At 43.5% G+C, this 27,085-nt stretch overlaps 1 protein-coding gene across 2 annotated transcripts; it reads right to left on the bottom strand.

Moving 5' to 3' along the window:
- Nucleotides 1-272: 272 nt before the first annotated feature.
- On the bottom strand, nt 273-26,832 carry LOC120026914 (epsilon-sarcoglycan-like). Of its 2 annotated transcripts, none has more exons than XM_038971656.1 (11): nt 26,700-26,832; nt 17,539-17,661; nt 17,084-17,241; nt 12,848-12,920; nt 9,635-9,833; nt 7,467-7,629; nt 6,799-7,013; nt 6,203-6,229; nt 4,778-4,963; nt 2,233-2,276; nt 273-1,144 (listed from the first exon to the last, which is right to left on the bottom strand). In XM_038971656.1, the coding sequence occupies exons 1-11, from the start codon at nt 26,734-26,736 to the stop codon at nt 1,128-1,130; spliced, it is 1,242 nt and encodes a 413-aa protein (XP_038827584.1). In that variant the 5' UTR covers nt 26,737-26,832; the 3' UTR covers nt 273-1,127. The 2 variants fall into 2 exon arrangements, with proteins under 2 accessions (XP_038827584.1, XP_038827586.1); XM_038971658.1 differs by having other exon boundaries at nt 17,084-17,275.
- Nucleotides 26,833-27,085: the final 253 nt, after the last annotated feature.

The following is a 27,085-nucleotide window of genomic DNA, read 5'->3' on the forward strand; positions in this document are numbered from 1 at the left end:
ACAGTGGTCGCTGAGCTAGAAGAGACGGGTCTCTCAGAATGGGACAGTGGTGACTGAGCTAGAAGAGACGGGTCTCTCATAGAACAGGACACAAGCTGTGGCCAAAGACAGACTACAGTGGCAGAAGATAGTCGCTGTGCCTTATGTCCGACCCGGGACGAAGAGGATTAAGGAAGTACCTAATTTAATACAACAAGCTGGAGAAAGACGAAGAGAGTGGGCCCTCCTGGCCTGCCACAGGCCTGGTTTTACAATTGACACCAAACAGCAAATTTAAACCAAATGTATTTTTACTGTTATGTGACAGAAAATGAACAGTTACACATGCATTGTCAGACATTAAACATAAAAGCATCTCTGTCTCTCTTCATCTAAAGAGTGCAAGGCCAGTAAAAATACAAATATATTGTTAATGGCATATCATTTCTAGAAAAAAATATTTAAAAAATATCCTATAAACATACCATTTTAATATTTATTATTAAGCTTGAATACACACATTCATACACTCAAACATGTATAGTTGACTACTGATAAATGCAACTGCTTGGTATTGTGGTGAAAGTGTGCACACAAAAATATGTATTATAAAGTAGGGTCAAGTGCCTTATTCATGGGCACATCAAGAGATTTTTCACCTTGTCAGCTCAGGTATTCAACCCAGCAACCTTTCGGTTACTGGTCCCAACACTAACCGCTAGGCTACCTGCTGCCCCAAAGAGCATATAGTGCAAAATCTGAAGTGTAGTTGTTTATTCAGGCCCAATTAATTGGGCATCTTTTTAACCAATACTATGTGCACTTATCAGGAGTCTACTGTACTCTGCAACACTCGCTCACATATATAAGTGCACACGGAAAGACAATAGCGTCGAGTATGAAAGCACTGCTTGGGCATGCAGATTGGCACAGATGTAGTGTTTGTTCCAAATGGCATCCTATTCCCTACATAGTGCACTACTCTATGGGTCCTGGTCAGAAGTGTGCACTATATAGGAAATAGTGTGCTATTTGGGACGTAAACATAGAAAAACACTTGGCTAAAAGGGATAGAGACAGACAGCAGCTCCAGCACTCTGGGGGTTCTCTCTCGTCACAAATTCACTGCTTCAGCCACTTTCCTCTCCTCAGGAATGCCATTTACCTAGAATGGAGAATAAAATACATTAATCAATATATTGCATAATATCATTTATTGGGATATAAGAGAAATATAGATTGTTTACAGGTTCTGAGAGGGAATATTGTAACTATATTGTAACTGTGGAAAGATGAGGGAACTCAACCTACTTGAGTCAAGGTGTAACCCAAAAGATGTGATCATTGAGTGAAGGCCAAAACGTCCAACTCATAATAGTTGTTTAAGTAAAATAATATGATTTGAATGCTGAGCGAGCGTAGCAACATCTCCTTTTCAACTAGTCTACTACTGTTATATTAAGTGCAAAATAAAATATTCTCTCCTATAGTTGAGAATGATTCATTTAGACAAAAGCAGACCAGTATACTTGCCTCCAGTCTCCGAAATGTCAACATACAATAATTATCTCTATCTCCTTTGTTAGCAGTAAAAAGAACAACAGAGTAGTGATTTAGACAGAGCAATGGTTTAGACAGAGTAGCTAGTTAGACAGAGCATTGATTTAGACAGAGCATTGATTTAGACAGAGCAGTGGTTTAGACAGAGCAGTTAGACAGAACAGTTGTTTAGACAGAGAAGTGGTTTAGACAGAGCAGTGATTTTGAAAGAACAGACATTTAGACAGAGCAGTGGTTTAGACAGAGTAGCTAGTTAGACAGAGCAGTTGTTTAGAAAGAGCAGTTATTTAGACAGAGCAGTTAGTTAGACAGAGCGATGATTTAGACAGCGCAGTTAGACAGAGCAGTTAGAGGGCCATCTTGTAGTTCATTAACATGCACACAAGGGGGAGCCATATTCTAGTTAGACACAGTCACTACAGAACAGTAGGTGAGTGGAAGAATGTATTTGGTTGAGGTGAATAAAAAGGAAAAATCAGGAAAGAAAACTATTGCAGTCAACATTAACTATGTTATCAGAACTGAGCCTCCATGTTATTTAATCTAAAATGTGATAGGTTAGATGATTGAGGATGACCATGATTAATCTATGTCCAAGGTTGTTATGTTACTTAGTGAGGGCTTTACTGTATACATTTTCATTGGTCCATGAGATAATAGACCAATCGTACTAAAGCAGGACTCAATACTAACCTGATGGCTGTTGCTGTGGTATCTGAATCTGGTTCTGCAGGTTTCTGAAATTAGAGGTCAACAGATTATAAGGGCATTTGCGCCAAGTCTAGGACCAAAAGGCTCCTTAATAACAGCTTCTACCCCCAAACCATAAGACTGCTGAACAACTAATCAAATGGCCACTGGACTATTTACATTGACCCCCCCCCCCCATTTGTTTTTACACTGCTGCTACTCGCTGTTTATTATCTATGCATAGTCACTTCACCCCTACCTACATGTACAAATGACCTCTAACCTGTACCCCCGCACACTGACTCGGTACCGGTACCCCGTGTATATAGCCTCGTTATTGTTATGTTATTGTGTTACTTTTTATAATTTTTTACTTTAGTTTATTTGATAAATATAACTCTTCTTGAACTGCACTGTTGGTTAAGGGCTTGTAAGTAAGCATTTCACGGTAAGGTCTACAGTCGTGGCCAAAAGTTTTGAGAATGACACAAATATTAATTTCCACAAAGTTTGCTGCTTCAGTGTCTTTAGATATTTTTGTCAGATGTTACTATGGAATACTGAAGTATAATTACAAGCATTTCATAAGTGTCAAAGGCTTTTGTTGACAATTACATGAAGTTGATGCAGAGAGTCAATATTTGCAGTGTTGACCCTTCTTTTTCAAGACCTCTGCAATCCGCCCTGGCATGCTGTCAATTAACTTCTGGGCCACATCCTGACTGATGGCAGCCCATTCTTGTATAATCAATGCTTGGAGTTTGTCAGAATTTGTGGGTTTTTGTTTGTCCACCCGCCTCTTGAGGATTGACCACAAGTTCTCAATGGGATTAAGGTCTGGGGAGTTTCCTGGCCATGGACCCAAAATATTGATGTTTTGTTCCCCGAGCCACTTAGTTATCACTTTTGCCTTATGGCAAGGTGCTCCATCATGCTGGAAAAGGCATTGTTCATCACCAAACTGTTCCTGGATGGTTGGGAGAAGTTGCTCTCAGAGAATGTGTTGGTACCATTCTTTATTCATGGCTGTGTTCTTAGGCAAAATTGTGAGTGAGCCCACTCCCTTGGCTGAGAAGCAACCCCACACATGAATGGTCTCAGGATGCTTTACTGTTGGCATGACACAGGACTCTGATGGTAGCCCTCACTTTGTCTTCTCTGGACAAGCTTTTTTCCGGATGCCCCAAACAATTGAAAACAATTGAAAATGACTTTACCCTAGTCCTCAGCAGTCCAATCCCTGTACCTTTTGCAGAATATCAGTCTGTCCCGGATGTTTTTCCTGGAGAGAAGTGGCTTCTTTGTGCCCTTCTTGACACCAGGCCATCCTCAAAGTCTTCGCCTCACTGTGCGTGCAGATGCACTCACACCTGCCTGCTGCCATTCCTGAGCAAGCTCTGTACTGCTGGTGCCCCGATCCCGCAGCTGAATCAACTTTAGGAGATGGTTCTGGCGCTTGCTGGACTTTCTTGGGCGCCATGAAGCCTTCTTCACAACATTTCAACCACTCTCCTTGAAGTTCTTGATGATCCAATAAATGGTTGATTTAGGTGCAATCTTACTGGCAGCAATATCCTTGCCTGTGAAGCCCTTTTTGTGCAAAGCAATGATGACGGCACGTGTTTCCTTGCAGGTAACCATGGTTGACAGAGGAAGAACAATGATTCTAAGCACCACCTTCCTTTTGAAGCTTCCAGTCTGTTTTTCAAACTCAATCAGCATGACAGAGTGATCTCCAGCCTTGTCCTCGTCAACACTCACACCTGTGTTAACGAGAGAATCACTGACATGATGTCAGCTGGTCCTTTTGTGGCAGGACTGAAATGCAGTGGAAATGTTTTTCTGGGATTCAGTTCATTTGCATGGTAAAGAGGGACTTTGCAATTAATTGCAATTCATCTGATCACTCTTCATAACATTCTGGAGTATATGCAAATTGCCATCATACAAAGTGAGGCAGCAGACTTTGTGAAAATTAATATTTGTGTCATTCTCAAAACTTTGGCCCCGACTGTACACCTGTTGTATTCAGCGCATGTGACAAATAAAGTTTGACTTGATTTGTATAGCATGTATAGAATGTGTGTTCTATAATTATCATGGGAAAGCATTTTTACTTGAAACTATTAACAGGACCCCTTTGCTCTGGTTTTCCTGAGCCATGCCATACTAGAAATCATATGACAGATTTAGCGTTTAGAGTTTAAACCAGTTTTAATCTGAGCGCTTCGACAAAAGTCTCACTGTGCTGTTTGTAAACATGGTATAGCTCAATACATACTGTATTAGGACAACATTGTGAACGCACGTGTGTGTGCACGTGTATTGTGTGTGTATGTATGTGTGTGTGTGTGAGAGAGAGGGGTGCAGAGGAAATATAATATGTGTATCTGTCCTTGTATGTGGGTATTTCTACATGTTTCCCTGCATGTGTGTGTTTGGACACTCCAGTGTCCCAGTGTGTTTGGACACTCCAGTGTCCCAGTGTGTTTGGACACCCCAGCCACTCGGTGTGCTTGGACACCCCAGCCACTCAGCCAGGACTCACGTCTGTGTCTGCATCAGGGGCATGCTGGTTGTCTCGTAGTTGTCTGGGTGTATAGGGGGCACCACCTCCCCACTTTGGCTGAAGACAGGCAGGGTGGAGAGGGGCCAGGATATCTCCCTGTTCTTAGACATGCTCCGCAGCTCCTTGGTCGACTTCTGGATGGAGCTGTGATGCACTAACTGGATACTGAGGAGAGGACAGAGACCGACAGAAAATAAATAAATCATACAGAAATAGATCTTAAGTCTTAAAGTGGTACATCGGCAGTCAGATGTACTCATGGATACCATTTGTATGTCTCTGTGTCCAGTATGAAGGAAGTCAGATGTAGTTTTCTAGTGCAATGACTGGAAGTCTATAGGTATCTGATAGCATTCAGTAGGCACCCATACACTTCCAGTCTTTGTGCTAACACTAATTAGAGTTGGCTTGCGAAACTATCTCTAACTACTCGACACAGAGACATACAAATGTTATCCATGAGTTCATCTGACCCTGGGGAAGTAGATATCCGGACTCATTTTATCCCTAACATTGTTGTATCCTTAACATCACAGTCAACACGCACACTGTAGTGTACTGTACACACATGCATTAAGGTATATATTATATAGGAAATATTTTGTAGACCAACAGCATAAAGAGTGTTTCTCTTTGACAGGAGGGAACTGTTTTGTTGTTACTATTGGTTATTTGGCTGCTGAGTCTAATGGAGTTTGTTTGAGAGAGTTTCTCCACTCCCTCTCTGAGTATGCTGTCATACTCACTCTCTTTTCTCCCCCCCTCTCTCTCTCCACCTCTCCCTCTCTCTCTGTCTCTCCCCCTCTGTCTCCCCCTATCACTATCTCTCCCCCCTCTCTCTGTTTCTCTCTCCCCCTCTCCCTATCTCTGTCTCACTCCCTTCCCCCCTCTCTCTCCACCCTCCCTACCTCTCTCTCTCCCCCCCTTTCCCCCTCTCTCTGTGTCTCCCCCCTCTCCCACTCTCTGTCTCTGCCTCCCTCTCCCTCTCTTGTCTCTCTCACCTCCTCTCTCTCCCCCTCTCTGTCTCCCCTCTCTCTGTCTCTGTAAACAACACTGGTCTGATATTTCTCTGCTTCAGGTACAGAACTATATAAGTTCTCCTTAACCACAGATGTAGGATAAGATTACTGTATCTCCCAATCCTCCCCCGTTAGAGGTGGTGAACCAATATCTGGCCCTGGATCAGTTAAGGTCAACTTCCATTCTAACACCTCCCTGCAGCTTTGAGCAGCTCATTGGATGACGGGATGTAAACACACAGATGACAGTATGGATGGACATGAGGATGTCACCATGGCGATTCGAAAGCAAAGGGTGAAAGGGCAAATTATTTGAAGGGGGGATCCAAATTAAGAGGAACCAAAACTCAAAAGAAAAAAAACACAGGAGAGAATAAACACTTACTCTGGTGTTTGCATGTTTCTTTTATCCCTAGAAACAAAACAAAATGAATGAATTAAATACTAATATTAATAGTTAAAAAACATCCACACAGAAGCGAATGGAGAGCACGTGATGCTGGATGGATGGATGAATGGTGCGGGCGAAGGAACAAACAGTACTTCATGTACACACTGGGTGGAGGGACACAGTCTCTCTCAGCCTGTAAATGAGGGTTGGAGGAGCAATATAATGGTTGATTGACCATCAATGTCATGATGATTATGCTAATAACCATCAAGATGAATATGAGAAATCAAAGCTGAGACAGTGTAACATACAGTGTAACATATGGAGAACATACATGGACCATAAGACTGGATGGTCATTGACAAGCTGTGTTTCCAGAATATTAAACCTCTTGACGTCCATCTATAGTGACTAAGTAGCACAACTAAACATCCCTTAACTGACTGGCCCTGTGACACTGCACTCAGAGTAATCAGTCTATCCCTCAGGATCTGAGAACCCCTACGTGACAACTAGAAAGAAAAGTGTGTGTGTGTGTGTTTTAGTCTGTGTGTGTCTCTTTCTGTCAGAAGTGAAAGCAGCACACTTACACCCCTTCCCGCCGGCAGCACATGGAGTAACCCAGGACGCTGAAGAGGACCATGGCCACGGCCGAGGGCACCGCCAACGTGATGAGGAAGTCGGCAAAGAAGTCCCTGCTCTTCAGAGACTCTGGCGGAGGGTTGTACCCCCCGATGTCAGGCAGAACCCCCGTCCCTGGGTCCGGACGGTTACTGTGGATCATGATCATCTTGTTGATGTCCACCTGGAGAAGACAGAGGTTCAATCAGCACTTCATTTACTATAGATATTAGGGTGGTAAATTCTGGTCATTTCCCCAAAATGTAGACGTGTTCCAGAAATCCCAGTTTGAGGATTCCCATTTCCTTCTTATTCCCTCCAGATTTCAGCCAAATACATGTTCAAATATACCTAAATGTCATTTTTCTTATGACAATTGTGGAATGGCTTGTCCAAATACATGATGCTACTGTCAATGTAAAAAAGCACATAGCTTGTGAACAACAATCAACAACTCAGAATCTCTGATCTATAAAAATGTGTGTGTGTGTGTTTTACATTGTTTGGCATAGTTTTGTGTGGGTTTGTGCGTGTGTGCATATGACACTACACAAACACACTACAATTTTTGAAAGGCATGGTCAGAGAACAGGTCAAGAGGTCAAGCCATGGCTCCAGGGTCCTGTCCAGTGCTCACCAGATTGATCTTACACCAGTCGATGTCGAACTGGGCTCTGAACTTCTTGTCACAGCTGATGACAGGCTCCATCTCCTGGCTGCAGCGGAGCTGGTTGTGGGGGTTCTCCACCTCCCTCAGGCAGGAAGAGAACTGCACGTCAGCCCCCACCATCACATACACACTGGAGAGGGAGGCAGTGACTTAGACACTGTCTTATAATACAGGTGGCTGGTGGCCCCTTAATTGAGGAGGACAGGCTCATTTTAATGGCTGGAACGGAATAAATGGAATGGAACCAAGCAAATCAAATATGTAGTTTCCAGGTGTTTGATAACATTCCATTGACTCCATTCCAGGTATTATTATGAGCCGTCCTACCCTCAGCAGCCTCCTGTGGTGTACAGGTATAATGACAGACAGATAGTGGTATATCTGATAATACAGGTATAACGACAGACAGTGGTATATCTGATAATACAGGTATAGTGACAGATAGTTAGTGGTATATCTGAAAATACAGGTATAACGACAGACAGACAGTTAGTGGTATATCTGATAATACAGGTATAATGACAGACAGACAGTTAGTGGTATATCTGATAATACAGGTATAATGACAGACAGACAGTTAGTGGCATATCTGATAATACAGGTATAATGACAGACAGTTAGTGGTATATCTGATAATACAGGTATAATGACAGACAGACAGTTAGTGGCATATCTGATAATACAGGTATAATGACAGACAGACAGTTAGTGGTGTATCTGATAATACAAGTATAATGACAGACAGTTAGTGGTATATCTGATAATACAGGTATAATGACAGACAGACAGTTAGTGTTATATCTGATAATATTGTTATGACTAGGTGAATCTTAAGGCCAAGATGTAGATGTACAGTGCATGCACACTCACATGTGCACACACGTGCAGACACACACACACACTGGGGAGGAAGGATTTTAACACCTTAATCTACACATAAACACGCAAGCACATTAGAGATAGAGGAGAGGATGATTTAACAGCTAGGTTACAGTCATATCTTGCTAACCACTCACATACACTTTCACAATCCCACTCAGACTGACTTCCAATGTGAACCACATAGTGTTTTCCTCCTCCTGTCTCAGTCAGCATGGAGAGCTTCCTGATATTGTACTGTCAGGGAATCTTAGCCCTGCTGGCCAAGTCTTTCTATGGGGCTCTCCTCTACCTTTATCTTCCCAAACGGGGCCATGCATGTTACAGTATATGAACAACATGACAATTCATGTGGGGATTCATTCTCTCTGACTGCTACAAACTGCCTGCCAGTGTCTCTCTGAGGCTGTCTAATACACACAGTGTGTTGATCTGGATCGCTCCCTCTCTCTCCCTCTCTCTCTCTGCCTCTCTCCCTCTCTCCCTCTCACTCTCCCTCTCTCACTCTCCCTCTCTCACACTCCCTCTTTCACTCTCACTCTCCCTCTCTCACTCTCCCTCTTTCACTCTCCCTCTCTGCCTCTCACTCTCCCTCTCTCTCTCTCACTCCCTCTGCCATAACCATCCTGTTATGTCTTACATCTATCAGGCAATATTAAATTCATCATCAACCTCTCTCTTGTTTCTGTAAGGGCTGAAGATACTGTACTTGAAGTCATCATCTGCTTTCAACTGAAGATACTTGAATGAATCATCCTCTATCAACTGAAGATACTTGAATGAATCATTCTCTATCAACTGAAGATACTTGAATGAATCATCCTCTATCAACTGAAGATACTTGAATGAATCATCCTCTATCAACTGAAGATACTTGAATTCATCATTCGCTTTCACCTGAAGATACTTGAATTAATAATCCGCTTTCAACTGAAAATACTTGAATTAATCATCCTCTATCAACAGAAGATACTTGAATTCATCATCCTCTTTCAACTAAAGATACTTGAATTCATCATCCCCTATCAAACTATGTATCAAACTGCTCTGGTCCTGTAAGGGCTGCAGAGGGTGTCCCTCACCCCTCTGAGGTTGTTGATGGGCAGGGGAACGTGTTGGCCCCTGTCCAGGGCTGAGGTGATGTTGATATGTAAATTCATCCTCATACTCGGTAAAACCATGTTTTGAACTGCGCTAAAGAGGATAACTCTCACCCATAGAGAGATGTGTTTCTAATTATATTTCTATGCCCTCACCCCTCTTTGAGGTTGTTTATGGGCAGGGGAACGCGTCCACCCCTGTCCAGGGCTGAGGTGATGTTGACGGCGTTGAGGCGTTCGGGCTGCCACACGTTCTTCACTGCCCCCAGGAAGTCTCCCAGAACCTCGCTTGCCAACATCTCCTCCACATTCATGTTCTTTATGTAGAACTCTGCCTGGTACGGCAGTGGGTACTCTGAGAGAGGGAGGGAGAGAGGGAGGGAGTAAGGGAGCGAGGGACGGAGGGAGACAGAGAGAGAGGGAGAGTGGGGAAGAGAGAGAGATTACAGATACAGAATCTGTTCATTTTCAGATGTGTGTTTATTAATTTACACAGATGTGAGTACCGTATTATAAGGTGTTGACTTGATTTAGAAATTGTCGGTTTGGTTGAGTGTGTGGTGTTACCCTTTTAGGGGATGTCATTGTGGATATGTGAATGATATTCAGCCACTCTTGAAATAAATTGAAATAGGAGCTTTTGGGCCTTTTAGTCTTTATCAGGAATTTAGGGCTGTGGCGGTCATGACATTTTGTCAGCTGGTGATTGTCAAGCAAATAACTGCCGGTCTCACGGTAATTGACCCTTAATTAACATAAACACATTTAGCATTTCCTGGCTTCCGCACATAGCCGACAAGCCACTGATACAGACCTCTACATTTTAAAATGTCTAATAAATCAATTTAATATAGCCTACACCATCACAATAAATCCATTTAATATAGCCTACACCATCACAATAAATCCATTTAATATAGCCTACACCATCACAATAAATCCATTTAATATAGCCTACACCATCACAATAAATCCATTTAATATAGCCTACACCATCACAATAAATCCATTTAATATAGCCTACACCATCACAATAAATCCATTATTTATTTTAGACAGGTCTAAAGAAACATGATATGAAGAAAATGCAGTCTATTTCAGAAGAAAATAATTGCATACTTCGAGTTGTCTTTACTCTGATGTAGTCCCATGTAGCTCAGTTGGTAGAGCATGGTGCTTGCAATGCTGGGGTTGTCGGTTCAATTCCCATGGGGGACCAATATGAAAGAAGTATGAACATGTATGCACTCTCTCTGGATAAGAGTATTTACTAAAATGTAGATGTTAGACCCTGATATGGCTGTAGACTACACAAGTTCATTTAGCAGACAAGATTTGCTTAGAATTCTATGGCATTCATTTATAGTATGAAGAATACAATTGAACATAGCTGAATAAAATAGAAATAATATTTTATCCAAATGATTTGAGGGAGTGCGCACATGTGGCTATTCTGTGTTGAGCGGTTAACAAAGAAACTGGTCCTCCTATATGCTTAATTTTGGGTTATTTATGCAACTTGAGTTGTGATACAAACGTTGGGCTATATGTTTTGATGTGTAATACATTTCAAGGCTGCATGATGCGACTCTAATGATGATTTGAAAACAGTTGCATGAAAGGCATGAGCTCTGCTATGTTTCATGTGCTGCCTTCACACACTTCTTATGGAATTCCGAGGTGCATATTGAAGATGTTGGAAGAACTGTCCACATTTACTTTTTGTCAGCCAACAAGATGAGTTGGTCATAACGAACAGCAAAAGCTCGAGCCTATGTCAATCTACTACCCCCATAGTACAAAAGTTGACCTATTCTATTCTGTGCAAGAAATATATATTCCAAACATAGTCTGGGACAGTTGTGGGATGCGATAGATCCCAAAATAATACAACCACTAGCATAAAAAAAACTGTTAAAATCAATTATGTTGACGCAACAGGTCAGAACGTTTAGCTTAAATGTTGCTAAACTATTAGGCTATTTCCTCACATTATAAGCGCAGCAATGCAGGCTATAAGCACAAATGTTCCAAAATGCAATCAATTAGCAGGAAAACACCATTCTCAAAAGTGACCGCAAATCTGATTATGCATGTAATGCTTTTATTAAAAAGGTGCATTTTTATGGTGAAAATGATCTTCCCCAAACTTGAAACTCACGCGCTGCTTATGTATGCCAGTTAGGCTCTACACTCGTTGTAAAGCGGATTAATGTGCTTAATTTTAAGATTTTTTGGGATTGTGATACAAACCTTATCAAAACATATAGGCCTATTGGCTAGGCTACATGAGGTGTGTAACTATGCCTAGTGGTTAGAGCGTTGGACCAGTAACCGAAAGGTTTCTGGATTGAATCCCTGAGCTGACAAGGTAAAAAATCTGTTGTTCTGCTCCTGAGCAAGGCAGTTAACCCTCTGTCTGCCGAAGACGTGGATATCGGTTATGGCAGCCCCCCGCACCTCTCTGATTCAGAGGAGTTGGGTTAAATGCGGAAGACACATTTCAGTTGAATGCATTCAGTTGTACAACTGACTAGGTATCCCCCTTTCCCTATGATTTGAAAAAGTTGCAAAAAAAGGCATGTGCTATTTCTTGCCTTACTGCACACAAGCTGGGCATCATTCACAAGTGATTAATTAATATTGTCACCCATCAGACTATTCTTGATTTAATCTTGTTTTAGCATATATTAAATAATATATGTTTGAAATTTGTTTTGATTGAGAATGAACTGTTATCATGCACCAGTCTCGGAACAAGGACAGGGGGAAAAATACATGTGATCTATGCACTGAAATAGGGAATGGAGGACATTCATGCCAGCCAGGTAGGCTATACTGCTGTTGTAAAGAGAAGCAGCGTGCTTAATGTTAGGAAAGTTGAGAAATACATATAGTTGCCTAAACAAAGCTGATGGGCTCCTCCTCTTTTTAATAGAGGCCATCGAAACTCTGTTTTTTTGTCACGCAATTGCATAGCCTATAGAAATTTTGCACAACATAAACTCATGGCTCTAATGAAGTGTTTGATTAGATTTTTGATTATATTTGCATTGATGTCAGAGTGATTAGAGGGACAATAGAGTGCTAAGTACCAGGCAGTTAGCAAGTTTGGTAGGCTACTAATGACCATCAGCGGCATCAGAGCTTGGAGAAGCCTGATTACTGTGACTAAACGGTCACGTGGAATTTGACTGCCATCATGACTCGTGACCGCCGGTGTGGCAGTAATACGGTCACCGTAACAACCCTAATCAGGATTCATGGGGGTGTCATCATTGAAGGTGACCCTTTAGATTTCAATAAAGAACATCCTGCTTAATCATCTCCTCACTAAGCCTGTCCTTTGTCTCTCTCTCTCTTTCTTACCTTCTGTGGACATGATGTTTATGACCAAGTTGTGCCGGGCCGTTTCGAAAGTGCGTCTGTTATAGGCAATAATCTGGAACACATAAGGGGAAAAGTTTAAGCCCAGATCAGTGCAGCTTACGCCCCAGGCTGAGGCTCGCTGGCAAGGTCTGAGCCAGATGCAAATATATACCATAGTAGAAGGCTCAGAGGAAAGCGGGACTTGGGGCACTGCCATCCTATAGGAACATTCCAACAAGGAACATAAAGCCTTTGGGAAAATGCTACAGTAGGTTAGGTACAGATAAGCCTGAAACACATAATGGTCTAAGCCTGCCTGTACCTTAGACTAGACATGTCTAAAACCCTAGGAAAAAGCTATATCACAACCATATGACAGCTACTATGAGCAAAAAACACATTGTTCTACCTGCTGGACTATATACTGTAAATAATAACTAACCACTACTATTATTATTACAGGTTGTGCCGACATAGAGTACCAGTCAGAAGTTTGGACACACCTACTCATTCTAGGGTTTTTCTTTATTTGTACTATTTTCTACATTGTAGAATAATAGTGAAGACATTAAAACTATGAAATAACACATATGGAATCATGTAGTAACCCAAAACGTTTTCAACAAATCTAAATAAACTCAGCAAAAATAGAAACATCTCTTTTTCAGGACCCTGTCTTTCAAAGATAATTTGTAAAAATCCAAATAACTTCACCGATCTTCAATGTAAAGGGTTTAAACTGTTTCCCATGCTTGTTCAATGAACCATAAACAATGAATGAACATGCACCTGTGGAACAGTCGTTATGGCACGAACAGCTTACAGACAGACGGTAGGCAATTAAGGCCACAGTTATGAAAACTTAGGACACTAAAGAGGCCTTTCTACTGACTCTGAAAAACACCAAAAGAAAGGTGCCTAGAGTCCCTGCTCATCTGCGTGAACGTGCCTTAGGGATGCTGCAAGGAGGCATGAGGACTGCAGATGTGGCCAGGGCAATAAATTGCAATGTCCGTACTGTGAGACGCCTAAGACAGCGCTACAGGGAGACATGACGGACAGCTGATCGTCCTCGAGGTGGCAGACCACGTGGAACAACACCTGCACAGGATCGGTACATCCGAACATCACACCTGCAGGACAGGTACAGGATGGCAGCAACAACAACTGCCCGAGTTACACCAGGAACGCACAATCCCTCCATCAGTGCTCAGACTGTCCGTAATAGGCTGAGAGAGGCTGGACTGAGGGCTTGTAGGCCTGTTGTAAGGCAGGTCCTCATCAGAAATCACCGTCAACACCGTCGCCTATGGGCACAAACCTACCGTCGCTGGACCAGACAGGACTGGCAAAAAGCGCTCTTTTTTTATTTTACCAGGCAAGTCCGTTAAGAACAAATTCTTATTTTCAATGACAGCCTAGGAACACTGGGTTACCTGCCTTGTTCAGGGGCAGAATGAAATATTTTTACCTTGTCAGCTCAGGGATTCGATCTTGCAACCTTTTGGTTACAAGTCTAACGCTCTAACCACTAGGCTACCTGCCGCCGCTCTTCACTGACGAGTCGCGGTTTTGTCTCACCAGGGGTGATGGTTGTATTCGCGTTTATCGTCGAAGGAATGAGCGTTACACCGAGGCCTGTACTCTGGAGCGGGATCGATTTGGAGGTGGAGGGTCCATCATGGTCTGGGGTGGTGTCTCACAGCATCATCAGACTGAGCTTGTTGACATTGCAGGCAATCTTAACGCTGTGCATTACAGGGAAGACATCCTCCTCCCTCATGTGGTACCCTTCCTGCAGGCTCATCCTGACATGACCCTCCAGCATGACAATGCCACCAGCCATACTGCTCGCTCTGTGCATGACTTCCTGCAAGACAGGAATGTCAGTGTTCTGCCATGGCCAACAAAGAGCCCGGATCTCAATCCCATTGAGCACCTCAGGGACCTGTTGGATCGGAGGGTGAGGGCTAGGGCCATTCCCCCCAGAAATGTCCGGGAACTTGCAGGTGCCTTGGTGGAAGAGTGGGGTAACATCTCATAGCAATAACTGGCAAATCTGCTGCAGTCCAAGAGGAGGAGATGCACTGCAGTACTTAATGCAGCTGGTGGCCATACCAGATACTGACTGTTACTTTTGATTTTGAACGCCCACCCCCTTTGTTCAGGGACACATTATTCCATTTCTGTTAGTCACATGTCTGTGGAACTTGTTCAGTTTATGTCTCAGTTGTTGAATCTTTTAATGTTCATACAAATATTGACACATGTTAAGTTTGCTGAAAATAAACGCAGTTGACAGAGGACGAGTTCATATTCTATATTTGATTCTCCAAAGTAGCCACCCTTTGCCTTGATGGCAGCTTTGCGCACTCTTGGCATCATTACAACACTGTATATAGACATAATATGACATTGAAATGTCTTTTGGAATTTTTGTAAGAGCAATGTTTACTGTACATTTTTTTTTCACTTTTGTTTATTATCTATTTCACTTTCTTTGGCAATGTAAACATACAGTTGAAGTCAGAAGTTTACATACACCTTAGCCAAATACATTTAAACTCAGTTTTTCACAATTCCTGACATTTATTTCTCGTAAAAATTCCCTGTATTAGGTCAGTTAGGACCACGACTTTATTTTAAGAATGTGAAATGTCAGAATAATAGTAGAGAGAATTATTTATTTCAGCTTTTATTTCTTTCATCACATTCCCAGTGGGTCAGAAGTTTACATACACTCAATTAGTATTTGATAGCAATGCCTTTAAGTTGTTTAACTTGGGTCAAACATTTGGGTAGCCTTCCACAAGCTTCCACGATAAGTTGGGTGAATTTTGGCCCATTCCTCCTGACAGAGCTGGTGTAACTGAGTCAGGTTTGTAGGCCTCCTTGCTCGCACACACTTTTTCAGTTCTGCCCAAACATTTTCAATAGTATTGAGGTCTGGGCTTTGTGATGGCCACTCCAATACCTTGACTTTGTTGTCCTTAAGCCATTTTGCCACAACTTTGGAAGTATGCTTGGGGTCATTGTCCATTTGGAAGACCCATTTGTGACCAAGCTTTAACTTCCTGACTGATGTCTTGAGATGTTGCTTCAATATATCCACATGATTTTCCTGCCTCATGATGCCATCTATTTTGTGAAGTGCACCAGTCCCTCTTGCATCAAAGCACCCCCACAACATGATGCTGCCACCCCCATGCTTCACAGTTGGGATGGTGTTCTTCAGCTTGCAAGCCTCCCCCTTTTTCCTCCAAACATAACGATGGTTATTATGGCCAAACAGTTCTATTTTTGTTTCATCAGACCAGAGGACATTTCTCCAAAAAGTACGATCTTCGTCCCCATGTGCAGTTGCAAACCGTAGTCTGGCTTTTTTATGGCGGTTTTGGAGCAGTGGCTTCTTCCTTGCTGAGTGGCCTTTCAGGTTATGTCGATATAGGACTCATTTTACTGTGGATATAGATACTTTTGTACCTGTTGCCTCCAGCATCTTCACAATGTCCTTTGCTGTTGTTCTGGGATTGATTTGCACTTTTCACACCAAAGTACGTTCATCTCTAGGAGACAGAACACATCTCCTTCCTGAGTGGTATGACGGCTGCGTGGTCCCATGGTGTTTATACTTGCGTACTATTGTTTGTACAGATGAACGTGGTACCTTCAGGCGTTTGGAAATTGCTCCCAATGATGAACCAGAATTTTGTTTCTGAGGTCTTGGCTGATTTCTTTAGATTTTCCCATGATTTCAAGCAAAGAGGCACTGAGTTTGAAGGTAGGCTTTGAAATACATCCACAGGTACACCTCCAATTGACTCAAATTATGTCAATTAGAAGCTTCTAAAGCCATGACATAATTTTCTGGAATTTTCCAAGCTGTTTAAAGGCACAGTCAACTTAGTGTATGTAAACTTATGACCCACTGGAATTGTGATACAGTGAATTATAAGTGAAATAATCTGTCTGTAAACAATTGTTGGAAAAACTGCTTGTGTCATCCACAAAGTAGATGTCCTAACTGACTTGCCAAAACTATAGTTTGCTAACAAGAAATTTGTGGAGTGGTTAAAAAACTAGTTTTAATGACTTCAACCTAAGTGTATGTAAACTTCCGACTTCAACTGTATGTTTCCCATGCCAATACAGCCCCTTAAATTGAATTGAAATTGAATTGAGAGAGAGAGCAGACAATATACTTCAGCTGCATTAGCAGTAAATGGAGCCACACACCTCTATGATGGTGGCCTTGCCCACGTGTTCGGCAGTGGGGGATCCGTAGAGCACCCCATCGCTGTGGGAGGTTCTCTGGATGTAACGCAGCCAGCCTGGCCGGTCTGGGTAGCCCATCAGATTGGTGTTGAAGGTGATGGGGTCGTTGCTGGAATCCCCTGTACGGACAGACGTTGGTACATGTACAATCCCCTGTACGGACAGACGTTGGTACATGTACAATAAACGCGCCCAGCCTAGTAGTTAGTCAACTAGACCCTGATAGTGTGAGATGTAAATGCTACTCTGACACTGACATTTATGCATTTACTGTATTGTAGCTTAGCTAAATATATGTTATTACCGAATAGATGAGTATTTATTATTAGTATTAATAATAAATAGGTACTAGTAGTAATAGTAAAATGAGTAATCTGGTTGTTATTGAATTGAGAGATCCAATGAGGAACACAGACCAGGTTTGGGATAGGGGGGAAACTCTCCTTTGAAGTGCTCTCTCTCCAGGACGTGGACAAACAGCACACCTGCAGACGGGTAAACGTTCCGGTCGGCGTGCAACGTCGACAGGATGGTGACCACTGGAGCACAGAGAGAGAGGACACCGAGGTAATTAGCTGGGGGTCCTGTGTGTGGGGGAGGCAATGCGTGTGTGCGTGTGTGTCTTCATCATTACAGCCCCTACCAACTGCATTCAGGAGGGAGAAAATGTCCCTTTCCAAGGTGAAAATCTCCATCATGTGTACATTGTTCAAGTTCTTTGTTTCTGGCCATTTTGAGCCTGTAATGGAACCCACAAATGCTGATGCTCCAGATACTCAACTAGTCTAAAGAAGTACAGTTTTATTGCTTCTTTAATCAGAACAACAGTTTTCAGCTGTGCTAACATAATTGCAAAAGGGTTTTATAATGATCAATTAGACTTTTAAAATGATAAACTTGGATTAGCTAACACAACATGCCATTGGAACACAGGAGTGATGGTTGCTGATAATGGGCCTCTGTACGCCTATGTAGATATTCCATTAAAAATCAGCTATTTCCCACTACAATAGTCATTTACAACATTAACAATGTCTACACTGTATTTCTGATCAATTTGATGTTATTTTAATGGACCAAAAAAAAAAAAATCTTTCAAAAACAAGGAAATGTCTAAGTGACCCTAAACCTTTGAACGGTAGTGTATGAGCTTAGTTCAACTGTCGTACCCCATCAGAACCCAAATGTTTGTCAACAATGCACATTTAAACAAACACTCTATAGCCTCAAAACATGATTAAAAGTATAATCTTAATGTAATGGATGGTCAGTCCTTTCATCCATACCTCTGTCTATTCATTTGAGAGTGGTTATATTTCACCAGCCCCATACCTCAGCTTTTTTGTTGTTTCAACCCCTGATTCCCACTTTAATTGATCTAGAAATCTATTTGGAGGCTGCTGGCTAAATTGGGAGAGCTGGTACATACGTTTTCTTTCCTTGCCAAACAAGGCCAGTAGTATATAGCCAGAGAAGTTTAAGCTATTCAGTCTCGTCTTTGATATAGGCCTAGCCTAGTGTTGATGAGTGCAGGAACAGTCAGCCAGGCACCCAGGCTACAGTCGACTTGTCAGTAGTTATTAAAGGCCTATGATATCAGGAACACGAGAGTCAGAGGGCCAGAGCAGTGAATGGTTGTCAACAGCAGTAGGGAGCTGCAGTACTGGGATTCAGTCAGCCTCTTAAAGCTACAGTCTGGGATTCCAACAACCAAACAGCCGCCCCGCCTCTTATTTTGGTATACAGCTGTCGGATGGGGGTTCTGAAAGGGTAAGACAGTTTTGCTCAGCTCATTTATAAGTTATGTTCCACAATAATGAACGGCTATATATAATTAATTTAAAAGTCAAAAAAATGATCCCAATCCCAGACTGTTCTGGAACCTAGCGTACCATCTTCTCTGTCTCATACTCCCTGACTCCCTTATACCACAACCTACTGTTTAGACCCACTCCACTTAGAACACAAACACACGTATTCTTTATTCAGGAAGTGTTGCAGAGGCAAATGGAAGCTCTTAAGATGGTTTATGCAAGATAGAGCTGGAGGTGTTGTGTGCCATTACTCTCTGTCTCCCCCTCCTCTCTCCTCCCCCTCTTCTTCTCTGGTTTGACAGTGTTTCTCTTTCTCTACCTCTTCTACCTCCCCCTCCTCTATCTCCCCCTCCTCTACCTCCCCCTCTTCTTCTCTGGTTTGACAGAGCGTTTTTCTTTCTCTATCTTTCCCCTCCCTCCTCCAGTGGAGCTACGTCTTTTATCACTATGGGAAAGGGAGTGCGCGGGGAAGGGAGGGAGGGGGTAGAACTGCAGTACAGTGTGTGTGTGTGTGTGTGTGTGTGTGTGTGTGTGTGTGTGTGTGTGTGTCAGAGAGAGAGAGAGAGAGAGAGAGAGAGAGAGAGAGAGAGAGAGAGAGAGAGAGAGAGAGAGAGAGAGAGAGAGACAGCTCCACTGTTCATGACTGCAGACAAATAACTTCAATTCCATTAGCAGGAAATGGAGCCTGGAAGAGATGAAGAGATGAACATACACTACATGACCAAAAGTATGTGGACACCTGCTTGTCAAACATCTCATTCCAAAATCATGGGCATTAATATGGAGGTAGTCCCCCACTTCGCTGCTATAATAGCCTTCACTCTTCTGAAGGCTTTCCACTAGATGTTGGAACATTGCTGCGGGGACTTGCTTCCATTCAGCCACAAGAGCATTAGTGAGGTCAGGCACTGATGTTAGGCGATTAGGCCTGGCTCGCTGTCAGCGTTCCAATTCATCCCAAAGGTGTTTGATGGAGTTGAGGTCAGAGCTCTGTGCAGGCCAGTCAAGTTCTTCCACACCGATCTTGACAAACCATTTCTGTATGGATCTCACTGTGTGCACGGGGGCATTGTCAAGCTGAAACAGGAAGGGCCTTCCCCAAACTGTTGCCACAAAGTTGGAAGCAAAGAATCGTCTAGAATGTCATTGTACTGTATGCTGTAGCATTAAGATTTCCCTTCACTGGAACTAAGGGGCCTAGCCCGAACCATGAAAAACAGCCCCAGACCATTATTCCTCCTCCCCCAAACTTCACAGTTAGCACTATGCATTCGGGCAGGTAGCGTTCTCCTGGCATCCGCCAAACCCAGATCCGTCCGTCGGACTGCCAGAGAACGCGTTTCCACTGCTCCAGAGTCCAATGGTGGTGAGATTTATGCCAAACCAGCCGACGCTTGACATTGTGCATGGTGATCTTAGTCTTGTGTGCGGCTGCTCTGCCATGGAAACCCATTTCATGACGCTCCTGACGAACAGTTATTGTGCTGAAGTTGCTTCCAGAGGCAGTTTGGAACTTGGTAGTGAGTGTTGCAACCGAGGAGAGACAATTTTTTTATGCGCTACGCGCTTCAGCACTTGACGGTCCCATTCTGTGAGCTTGTGTGGCCTACCACTTTGTGGCTGAGCCGTTGTTGCTCCTAGACGTTTCCACTTCACAATAACAGCACTTATGGTTGACCGGGGCAGCTCTAGCAGGTAAGAAATTTGACGAACTGACTTGTTGGAAAGGTGGAATCCTATGATGGTGCCATGTTGAAAGTCACCGAGCTCTTCAGTGCAGGCCATTCTGCAGCCAATGTTTGTCTATGGAGATTGCATGGCTGTGTGCTCGATTTTATATACCTGTCAGCAACGGGTATGGCTGAAATAGCCCAATCCAGTCATTTGAAGGGGTGTCCACATACTTTTGTATATATAGTGTAGGTCCCTACTCCCTACTGGAAAACATGTTACCATCATCATCTTCATTCTTCATCATCGTTATGACATACTGGGAGATTTGGGCCGCTTTCCCAGACACAGATTAGGCCTAGTCCTAATTGGACTAAAAATCACTTTCAATGGAGAATGAACATACTTTTTAGACCAGGACTAGGCTTAATCTGAGTCTGGGAAAAAAATAAACACACCAAGAGTCCACATAAAGGGTTAAACCACACTGGTACAGAAGAGATTACAGACAGCACAGTCAGATTACGCTAGCCTACGTCCTATCCAGTACACACAGTTGTCTGAAGCACATTCAAAATCAGACTGTGAACAAATGTCTCAATGGACTTTGACTACTTTAACCAAACAGATCTAGGATCCCCATCTGAATCAAAACACTAAACATTAAAGTGTCCCAGATGTCCTTTGTCCCCGGGGACCTGGTCACAGAAAAAGGCGGTCAATGATCTAAGCGGTTGTATAGATGTGAAATAATCACACGCTTGGGATCAGTGGACTGTGACGAAGCCATAGAAATAGAACCGGCCTGGCAACCGCTAACCTGCCCGGCAACCACTACTGCACATTGAGCTATGATCTAGGCTACTCCTGTAGCTAGCTGAATGTTCCAATATCAGCACACCATAAAACTAATGGTGCATCCCAAATGGCACCATATTCCTTACATAGTGCGCTGTCCCTATGGGCCCTGGTCAACAGTAGTTCATTATATAGGGACTAGGGTGACATTTTGGGAAGCAGCCCAGGTCTTTCAGTGACCCTCTCTTAAATCACACTCAAGTATATTATTCTATTAGGCGTCACACTACAAAACCAATGGTGGTCACAGGCACAGCCAAGGTCTAGCATCGACCCTTCCTTTCAGAGACGCTTGATGCGGTTTAATTAACACACATTGCCCACAGACGTGTCAGCCCATAGAATGAGACTTACTAGAATGGATATCCCCATTCAAGTTAACATTCCAAATTCAATTTCTATGTGTCAGCCCAGATGGCCTTCCCCAGGTCGCCGTCAGTCTATTTCTTAGAGGCTCCAAGAGGGGCTGCATCCTAAATTGCACCCTATTCCCTACATAATGCAATACACTCTTAGAAAAAAAGGTGCTATCTAGAACCTAAAAGGGTTCTTAGCTGTCCCCATAGGAGAACCATTTTGGTTCCAGGTAGAACCCTTTTGGTTCCATGTAGACCTGGAACCCAAAAGGATTCTCCTTTGGGAACAGCCAAAGAACCATTTTGGAACCCTTTTTTCTAAGAGTGTACTTTTGACCAGAGCCACATGTGCCCTGGTAAAATGTAGTGCAGTAGCCTATATTGGGAATAGGGTGGCATTTGAAACGCATTTGAGAGACTCCAGCCAAAGAAAGCAGATATCATTGGCTAAGCTAATGACAGGCCGTGCAAATAGCATCAGATCTGCTTACACCTGGATCTGTGGGCACAGCAAGGCCTTCTGGAGATGTTGAACCAAAAGCCTACTCTAATACATCACCCATTAATGGTTAACGCTAAACTCCCTAACCACGAGATAATCTCGCGGGAGCCATCACATGCACACACAGACAAACATACTAACACATACACACACACACACTCACATGTATATAGGCTAGTGTACACACACACAAAACACACACACACCTTGCCATGTTCCCTTGCTGCAGATCACTAACAAAATGGATAACCCTTCTTTTATGCCTTTAGGGACCAACCCGACCTTGGGCACACAGCAGCCTCAGCCAAAAATAGACTTTATTCATGTCATTGGCCACACATAGAAAAAAAGAGCTTGTCTCCTGAAAGGCTGGCTAGGCAGCAAGGGGATGTCCTCTGTCCTGTTATTCTTTCCAATCAGCAGTGTAAGGTGGAGGAAGGTGGATCAGTCTGTAATTTCCGGTCAGGGGGAATGCATGTGCATTTAGTTCTCATTAGAACTACACAGACTTATGGGAGCACTATTAGATGAGATCTAGCCTTTGGTCTCTCTCTAGACTGGAGTGATCCTACCTGGAAGTGAAACTGTGCTCTGTGTCTGCCTCTATAGGCAGTGATCCTACCTGGAAGTGAAACTGTGCTCTGTGTCTGCCTCTATAGGCAGTGATCCTACCTGGAAGTGAAACTGTGCTCTGTGTCTGCCTCTATAGACAGTGGTCGCTAGCAGGGGAAACTGTGCTCTGTGTCTGCCTCTATAGATAGTGGTCGCTAGCAGGGGAAACTGTGCTCTGTGTCTGCCTCTATAGATAGTGGTCGCTAGCAGGAGAAACTGTGCTCTGTGTCTGCCTCTATAGACAGTGGTCGCTAGCAGGGGAAACTGTGCTCTGTGTCTGACTCTATAGATAGTGGTCGCTAGCAGGAGAAACTGTGCTCTGTGTCTGCCTCTATAGATAGTGGTCGCTAGCAGGAGAAACTGTGCTCTGTGTCTGCCTCTATAGACAGTGGTCGCTAGCAGGGGAAACTGTGCTCTGTGTCTGCCTCTATAGACAGTGGTCGCTAGCAGGGGAAACTGTGCTCTGTGTCTGCCTCTATAGGCAGTGGTCGCTAGCAGGGGAAACTGTGCTCTGTGTCTGCCTCTATAGACAGTGGTCGCTAGCAGGGGAAACTGTGCTCTGTGTCTGCCTCTATAGGCAGTGGTCGCTAGCAGGGGAAACTGTGCTCTGTGTCTGCCTCTATAGACAGTGGTCGCTAGCAGGGGAAACTGTGCTCTGTGTCTGCCTCTATAGGCAGTGGTCGCTAGCAGGGGAAACTGTGCTCTGTGTCTGCCTCTATAGATAGTGGTCGCTAGCAGGGGAAACTGTGCTCTGTGTCTGCCTCTATAGATAGTGGTCGCTAGCAGGAGAAACTGTGCTCTGTGTCTGCCTCTATAGACAGTGGTCGCTAGCATGGGAAACTGTGCTCTGTGTCTGCCTCTATAGATAGTGGTCGCTAGCAGGAGAAACTGTGCTCTGTGTCTGCCTCTATAGATAGTGGTCGCTAGCAGGAGAAACTGTGCTCTGTGTCTGCCTCTATAGACAGTGATCGCTAGCAGGGGAAACTGTGCTCTGTGTCTGCCACTATAGACAGTGGACGCTAGCAGAGGAAACTGTGCTCTGTGTCTGCCTCTATAGGCAGTGGTCGCTAGCAGGGGAAACTGTGCTCTGTGTCTGCCTCTATAGACAGTGGTCGCTAGCAGGGGAAACTGTGCTCTGTGTCTGCCTCTATAGGCAGTGGTCGCTAGCAGGGGAAACTGTGCTCTGTGTCTGCCTCTATAGACAGTGGTCGCTAGCAGGGGAAACTGTGCTCTGTGTCTGCCTCTATAGACAGTGGTCGCTAGCAGGGGAAACTGTGCTCTGTGTCTGCCTCTATAGGCAGTGGTCGCTAGCAGGGGAAACTGTGCTCTGTGTCTGCCTCTATAGACAGTGGTCGCTAGCAGGGGAAACTGTGCTCTGTGTCTGCCTCTATAGGCAGTGGTCGCTAGCAGGGGAAACTGTGCTCTGTGTCTGCCTCTATAGACAGTGGTCGCTAGCAGGGGAAACTGTGCTCTGTGTCTGCCTCTATAGGCAGTGGTCGCTAGCAGGGGAAACTGTGCTCTGTGTCTGCCTCTATAGACAGTGGTCGCTAGCAGGAGAAACTGTGCTCTGTGTCTGCCTCTATAGGCAGTGGTCGCTAGCAGGGGAAACTGTGCTCTGTGTCTGCCTCTATAGACAGTGGTCGCTAGCAGGGGAAACTGTGCTCTGTGTCTGCCTCTATAGACAGTGGTCGCTAGCAGGGGAAACTGTGCTCTGTGTCTGCCTCTATAGGCAGTGGTCGCTAGCAGGGGAAACTGTGCTCTGTGTCTGCCTCTATAGACAGTGGTCGCTAGCAGGGGAAACTGTGCTCTGTGTCTGCCTCTATAGGCAGTGGTCGCTAGCAGGGGAAACTGTGCTCTGTGTCTGCCTCTATAGACAGTGGTCGCTAGCAGGAGAAACTGTGCTCTGTGTCTGCCTCTATAGGCAGTGGTCGCTAGCAGGGGAAACTGTGCTCTGTGTCTGCCTCTATAGATAGTGGTCGCTAGCAGGGGAAACTGTGCTCTGTGTCTGCCTCTATAGATAGTGGTCGCTAGCAGGAGAAACTGTGCTCTGTGTCTGCCTCTATAGACAGTGGTCGCTAGCAGGGGAAACTGTGCTCTGTGTCTGCCTCTATAGATAGTGGTCGCTAGCAGGAGAAACTGTGCTCTGTGTCTGCCTCTATAGATAGTGGTCGCTAGCAGGAGAAACTGTGCTCTGTGTCTGCCTCTATAGACAGTGATCGCTAGCAGGGGAAACTGTGCTCTGTGTCTGCCACTATAGACAGTGGACGCTAGCAGAGGAAACTGTGCTCTGTGTCTGCCTCTATAGGCAGTGGTTGCTAGCAGGGGAGGACCACAGCAAACTCAGACGTCCCTACTGTCCCTAACCTGAACTTGGAGCACAACCATTCTGGACTAAGGTAACAATGAGCATCTTTTCTCATTCCAGGGAATGGGGTCTTTTGGAGAAGGTAAGAAAGAAGAAGTAGGCTATTGTCTAGGATTTTCAAAATGTTATTATTTTCTTGGTCTCTCGATAGGCGGGCTCTATAGGTTGACGGTATCGTTGCATTAAAAACTCAGTGAGCATCAACATTTTAACTATCAACTGAAAGTCTCTTAACAATACAAAAGTTACAGTAGTTAGGTAACCAAGCAAAGGCTAATTTACAGTAAACTCGAATTTACAGTAAACTTGAATTTACAGCCTCTCTAAATAATTCAGTTATGACTAGTCAGGATTAGACTGTGACTCAAGAAATCGAAAACCACAGATTACAAACAAAGCAGAAGAGGTTACACCACAGTATGTTACATTCAAGACAAATGTGTCCATTAATGGGAAACTACTTGAGCATATCTTCATATTATGATGAGCGGCTGGGCTCAGTGGGTAGTCACAAGATGTGCACCACTGCACATGCCCACTCACCGTCTTGAGGGCAGTTCTCTGCTTCAAACCCAGATTATCCTGTAGTTGGTTATTTCTTCCAATCACATCATAATAATGTGTGACACGGGAGACAAGCACAATGAAAACTTAATAGGCCAACAAACACAAACAAAAGTAATATTTTAAACCTTTTCTCAAACTGACTAGAATATGTTTGCAAAACAATTACTATTCACATTAAATTCAAATATTAGAATTTTAATTCAAACACTGAATGCCTCCCTCTAATGTCTAGCACATCTAGACACGATGCACAATTCATCAATTCCCAACGTTGTAGCTGTGATTAAATAATATTCACGCATGCAAAAAAATCCTAACGATATGAGAAATGCAAGATGAAGAGTAACATCTTCTCATGAATTGCAGGACTGATGACCAACTGTAGCATAGACGTACTAGGTGTAATAATGTTGGTAGTTTATTATACATGTGTAACACCTGGGCTAAATAAGGTGATACATTGTGTCCGTGAAACAGGATGTTGGAGGAACATGCTAACCAACAACACATCCTTGGAGGAATAGCAACATTGTTGCAAAATAACGTTAATGGTAAAATAGTTATATTGTAGCTACTAATAACTAACAATACCATATCCTAAATAGCTCGTTTGCTATCTAGATAAATACAAGTAGATTTAAACGACAAGGCACCTTTCTCCCTGAATAACTTGATAGCAAGCTAACGTTAGCTATTTGTTCCATGACAGTGGGAAGAAATGACCAACCCACCAACCACATAGCTGTACCACGCTAGCATGCTACTAGCTAACATTCATAACATGAAAAAGCATGCCTATTTCTCAATATTTCCATTTTAAATCTATACATACCCATATAAATCCATACGAGAACAACCGTTGTGTCCATTTTTCATTGGAGTCGGGTGAATTTTACATGGAAATATATGATTTTCTCATCGCTAGTGGTTTGACAGCCATAACAAGCATCCCTGAAATTCCAGCCTCCGCCTCCTCCTTCCCGAGCGCTTTCATTGGTTGGAACATCTGGCGCAGAAACTGGAAAATAAGATGAGCAGTCAAATGAAAATCTATAGCAAATTACGCAAATCAGTGGGGCAACTCCTATCATAAAAACGGGTGTGATGCAATTTCATCTAAGTTAAAAAGCATCACAATTTCAATTTACATAATCGAATCACTAAAACAACGATCTGTCCGTCTGTGTTTCTGTCTGTCTCTCTCTCTCTTTCTCTCAC

The sequence above is a fragment of the Salvelinus namaycush genome, chromosome 32, assembly GCF_016432855.1.
Source record: "Salvelinus namaycush isolate Seneca chromosome 32, SaNama_1.0, whole genome shotgun sequence".
In the NCBI taxonomy this organism is placed as follows: domain Eukaryota; kingdom Metazoa; phylum Chordata; class Actinopteri; order Salmoniformes; family Salmonidae; genus Salvelinus; species Salvelinus namaycush.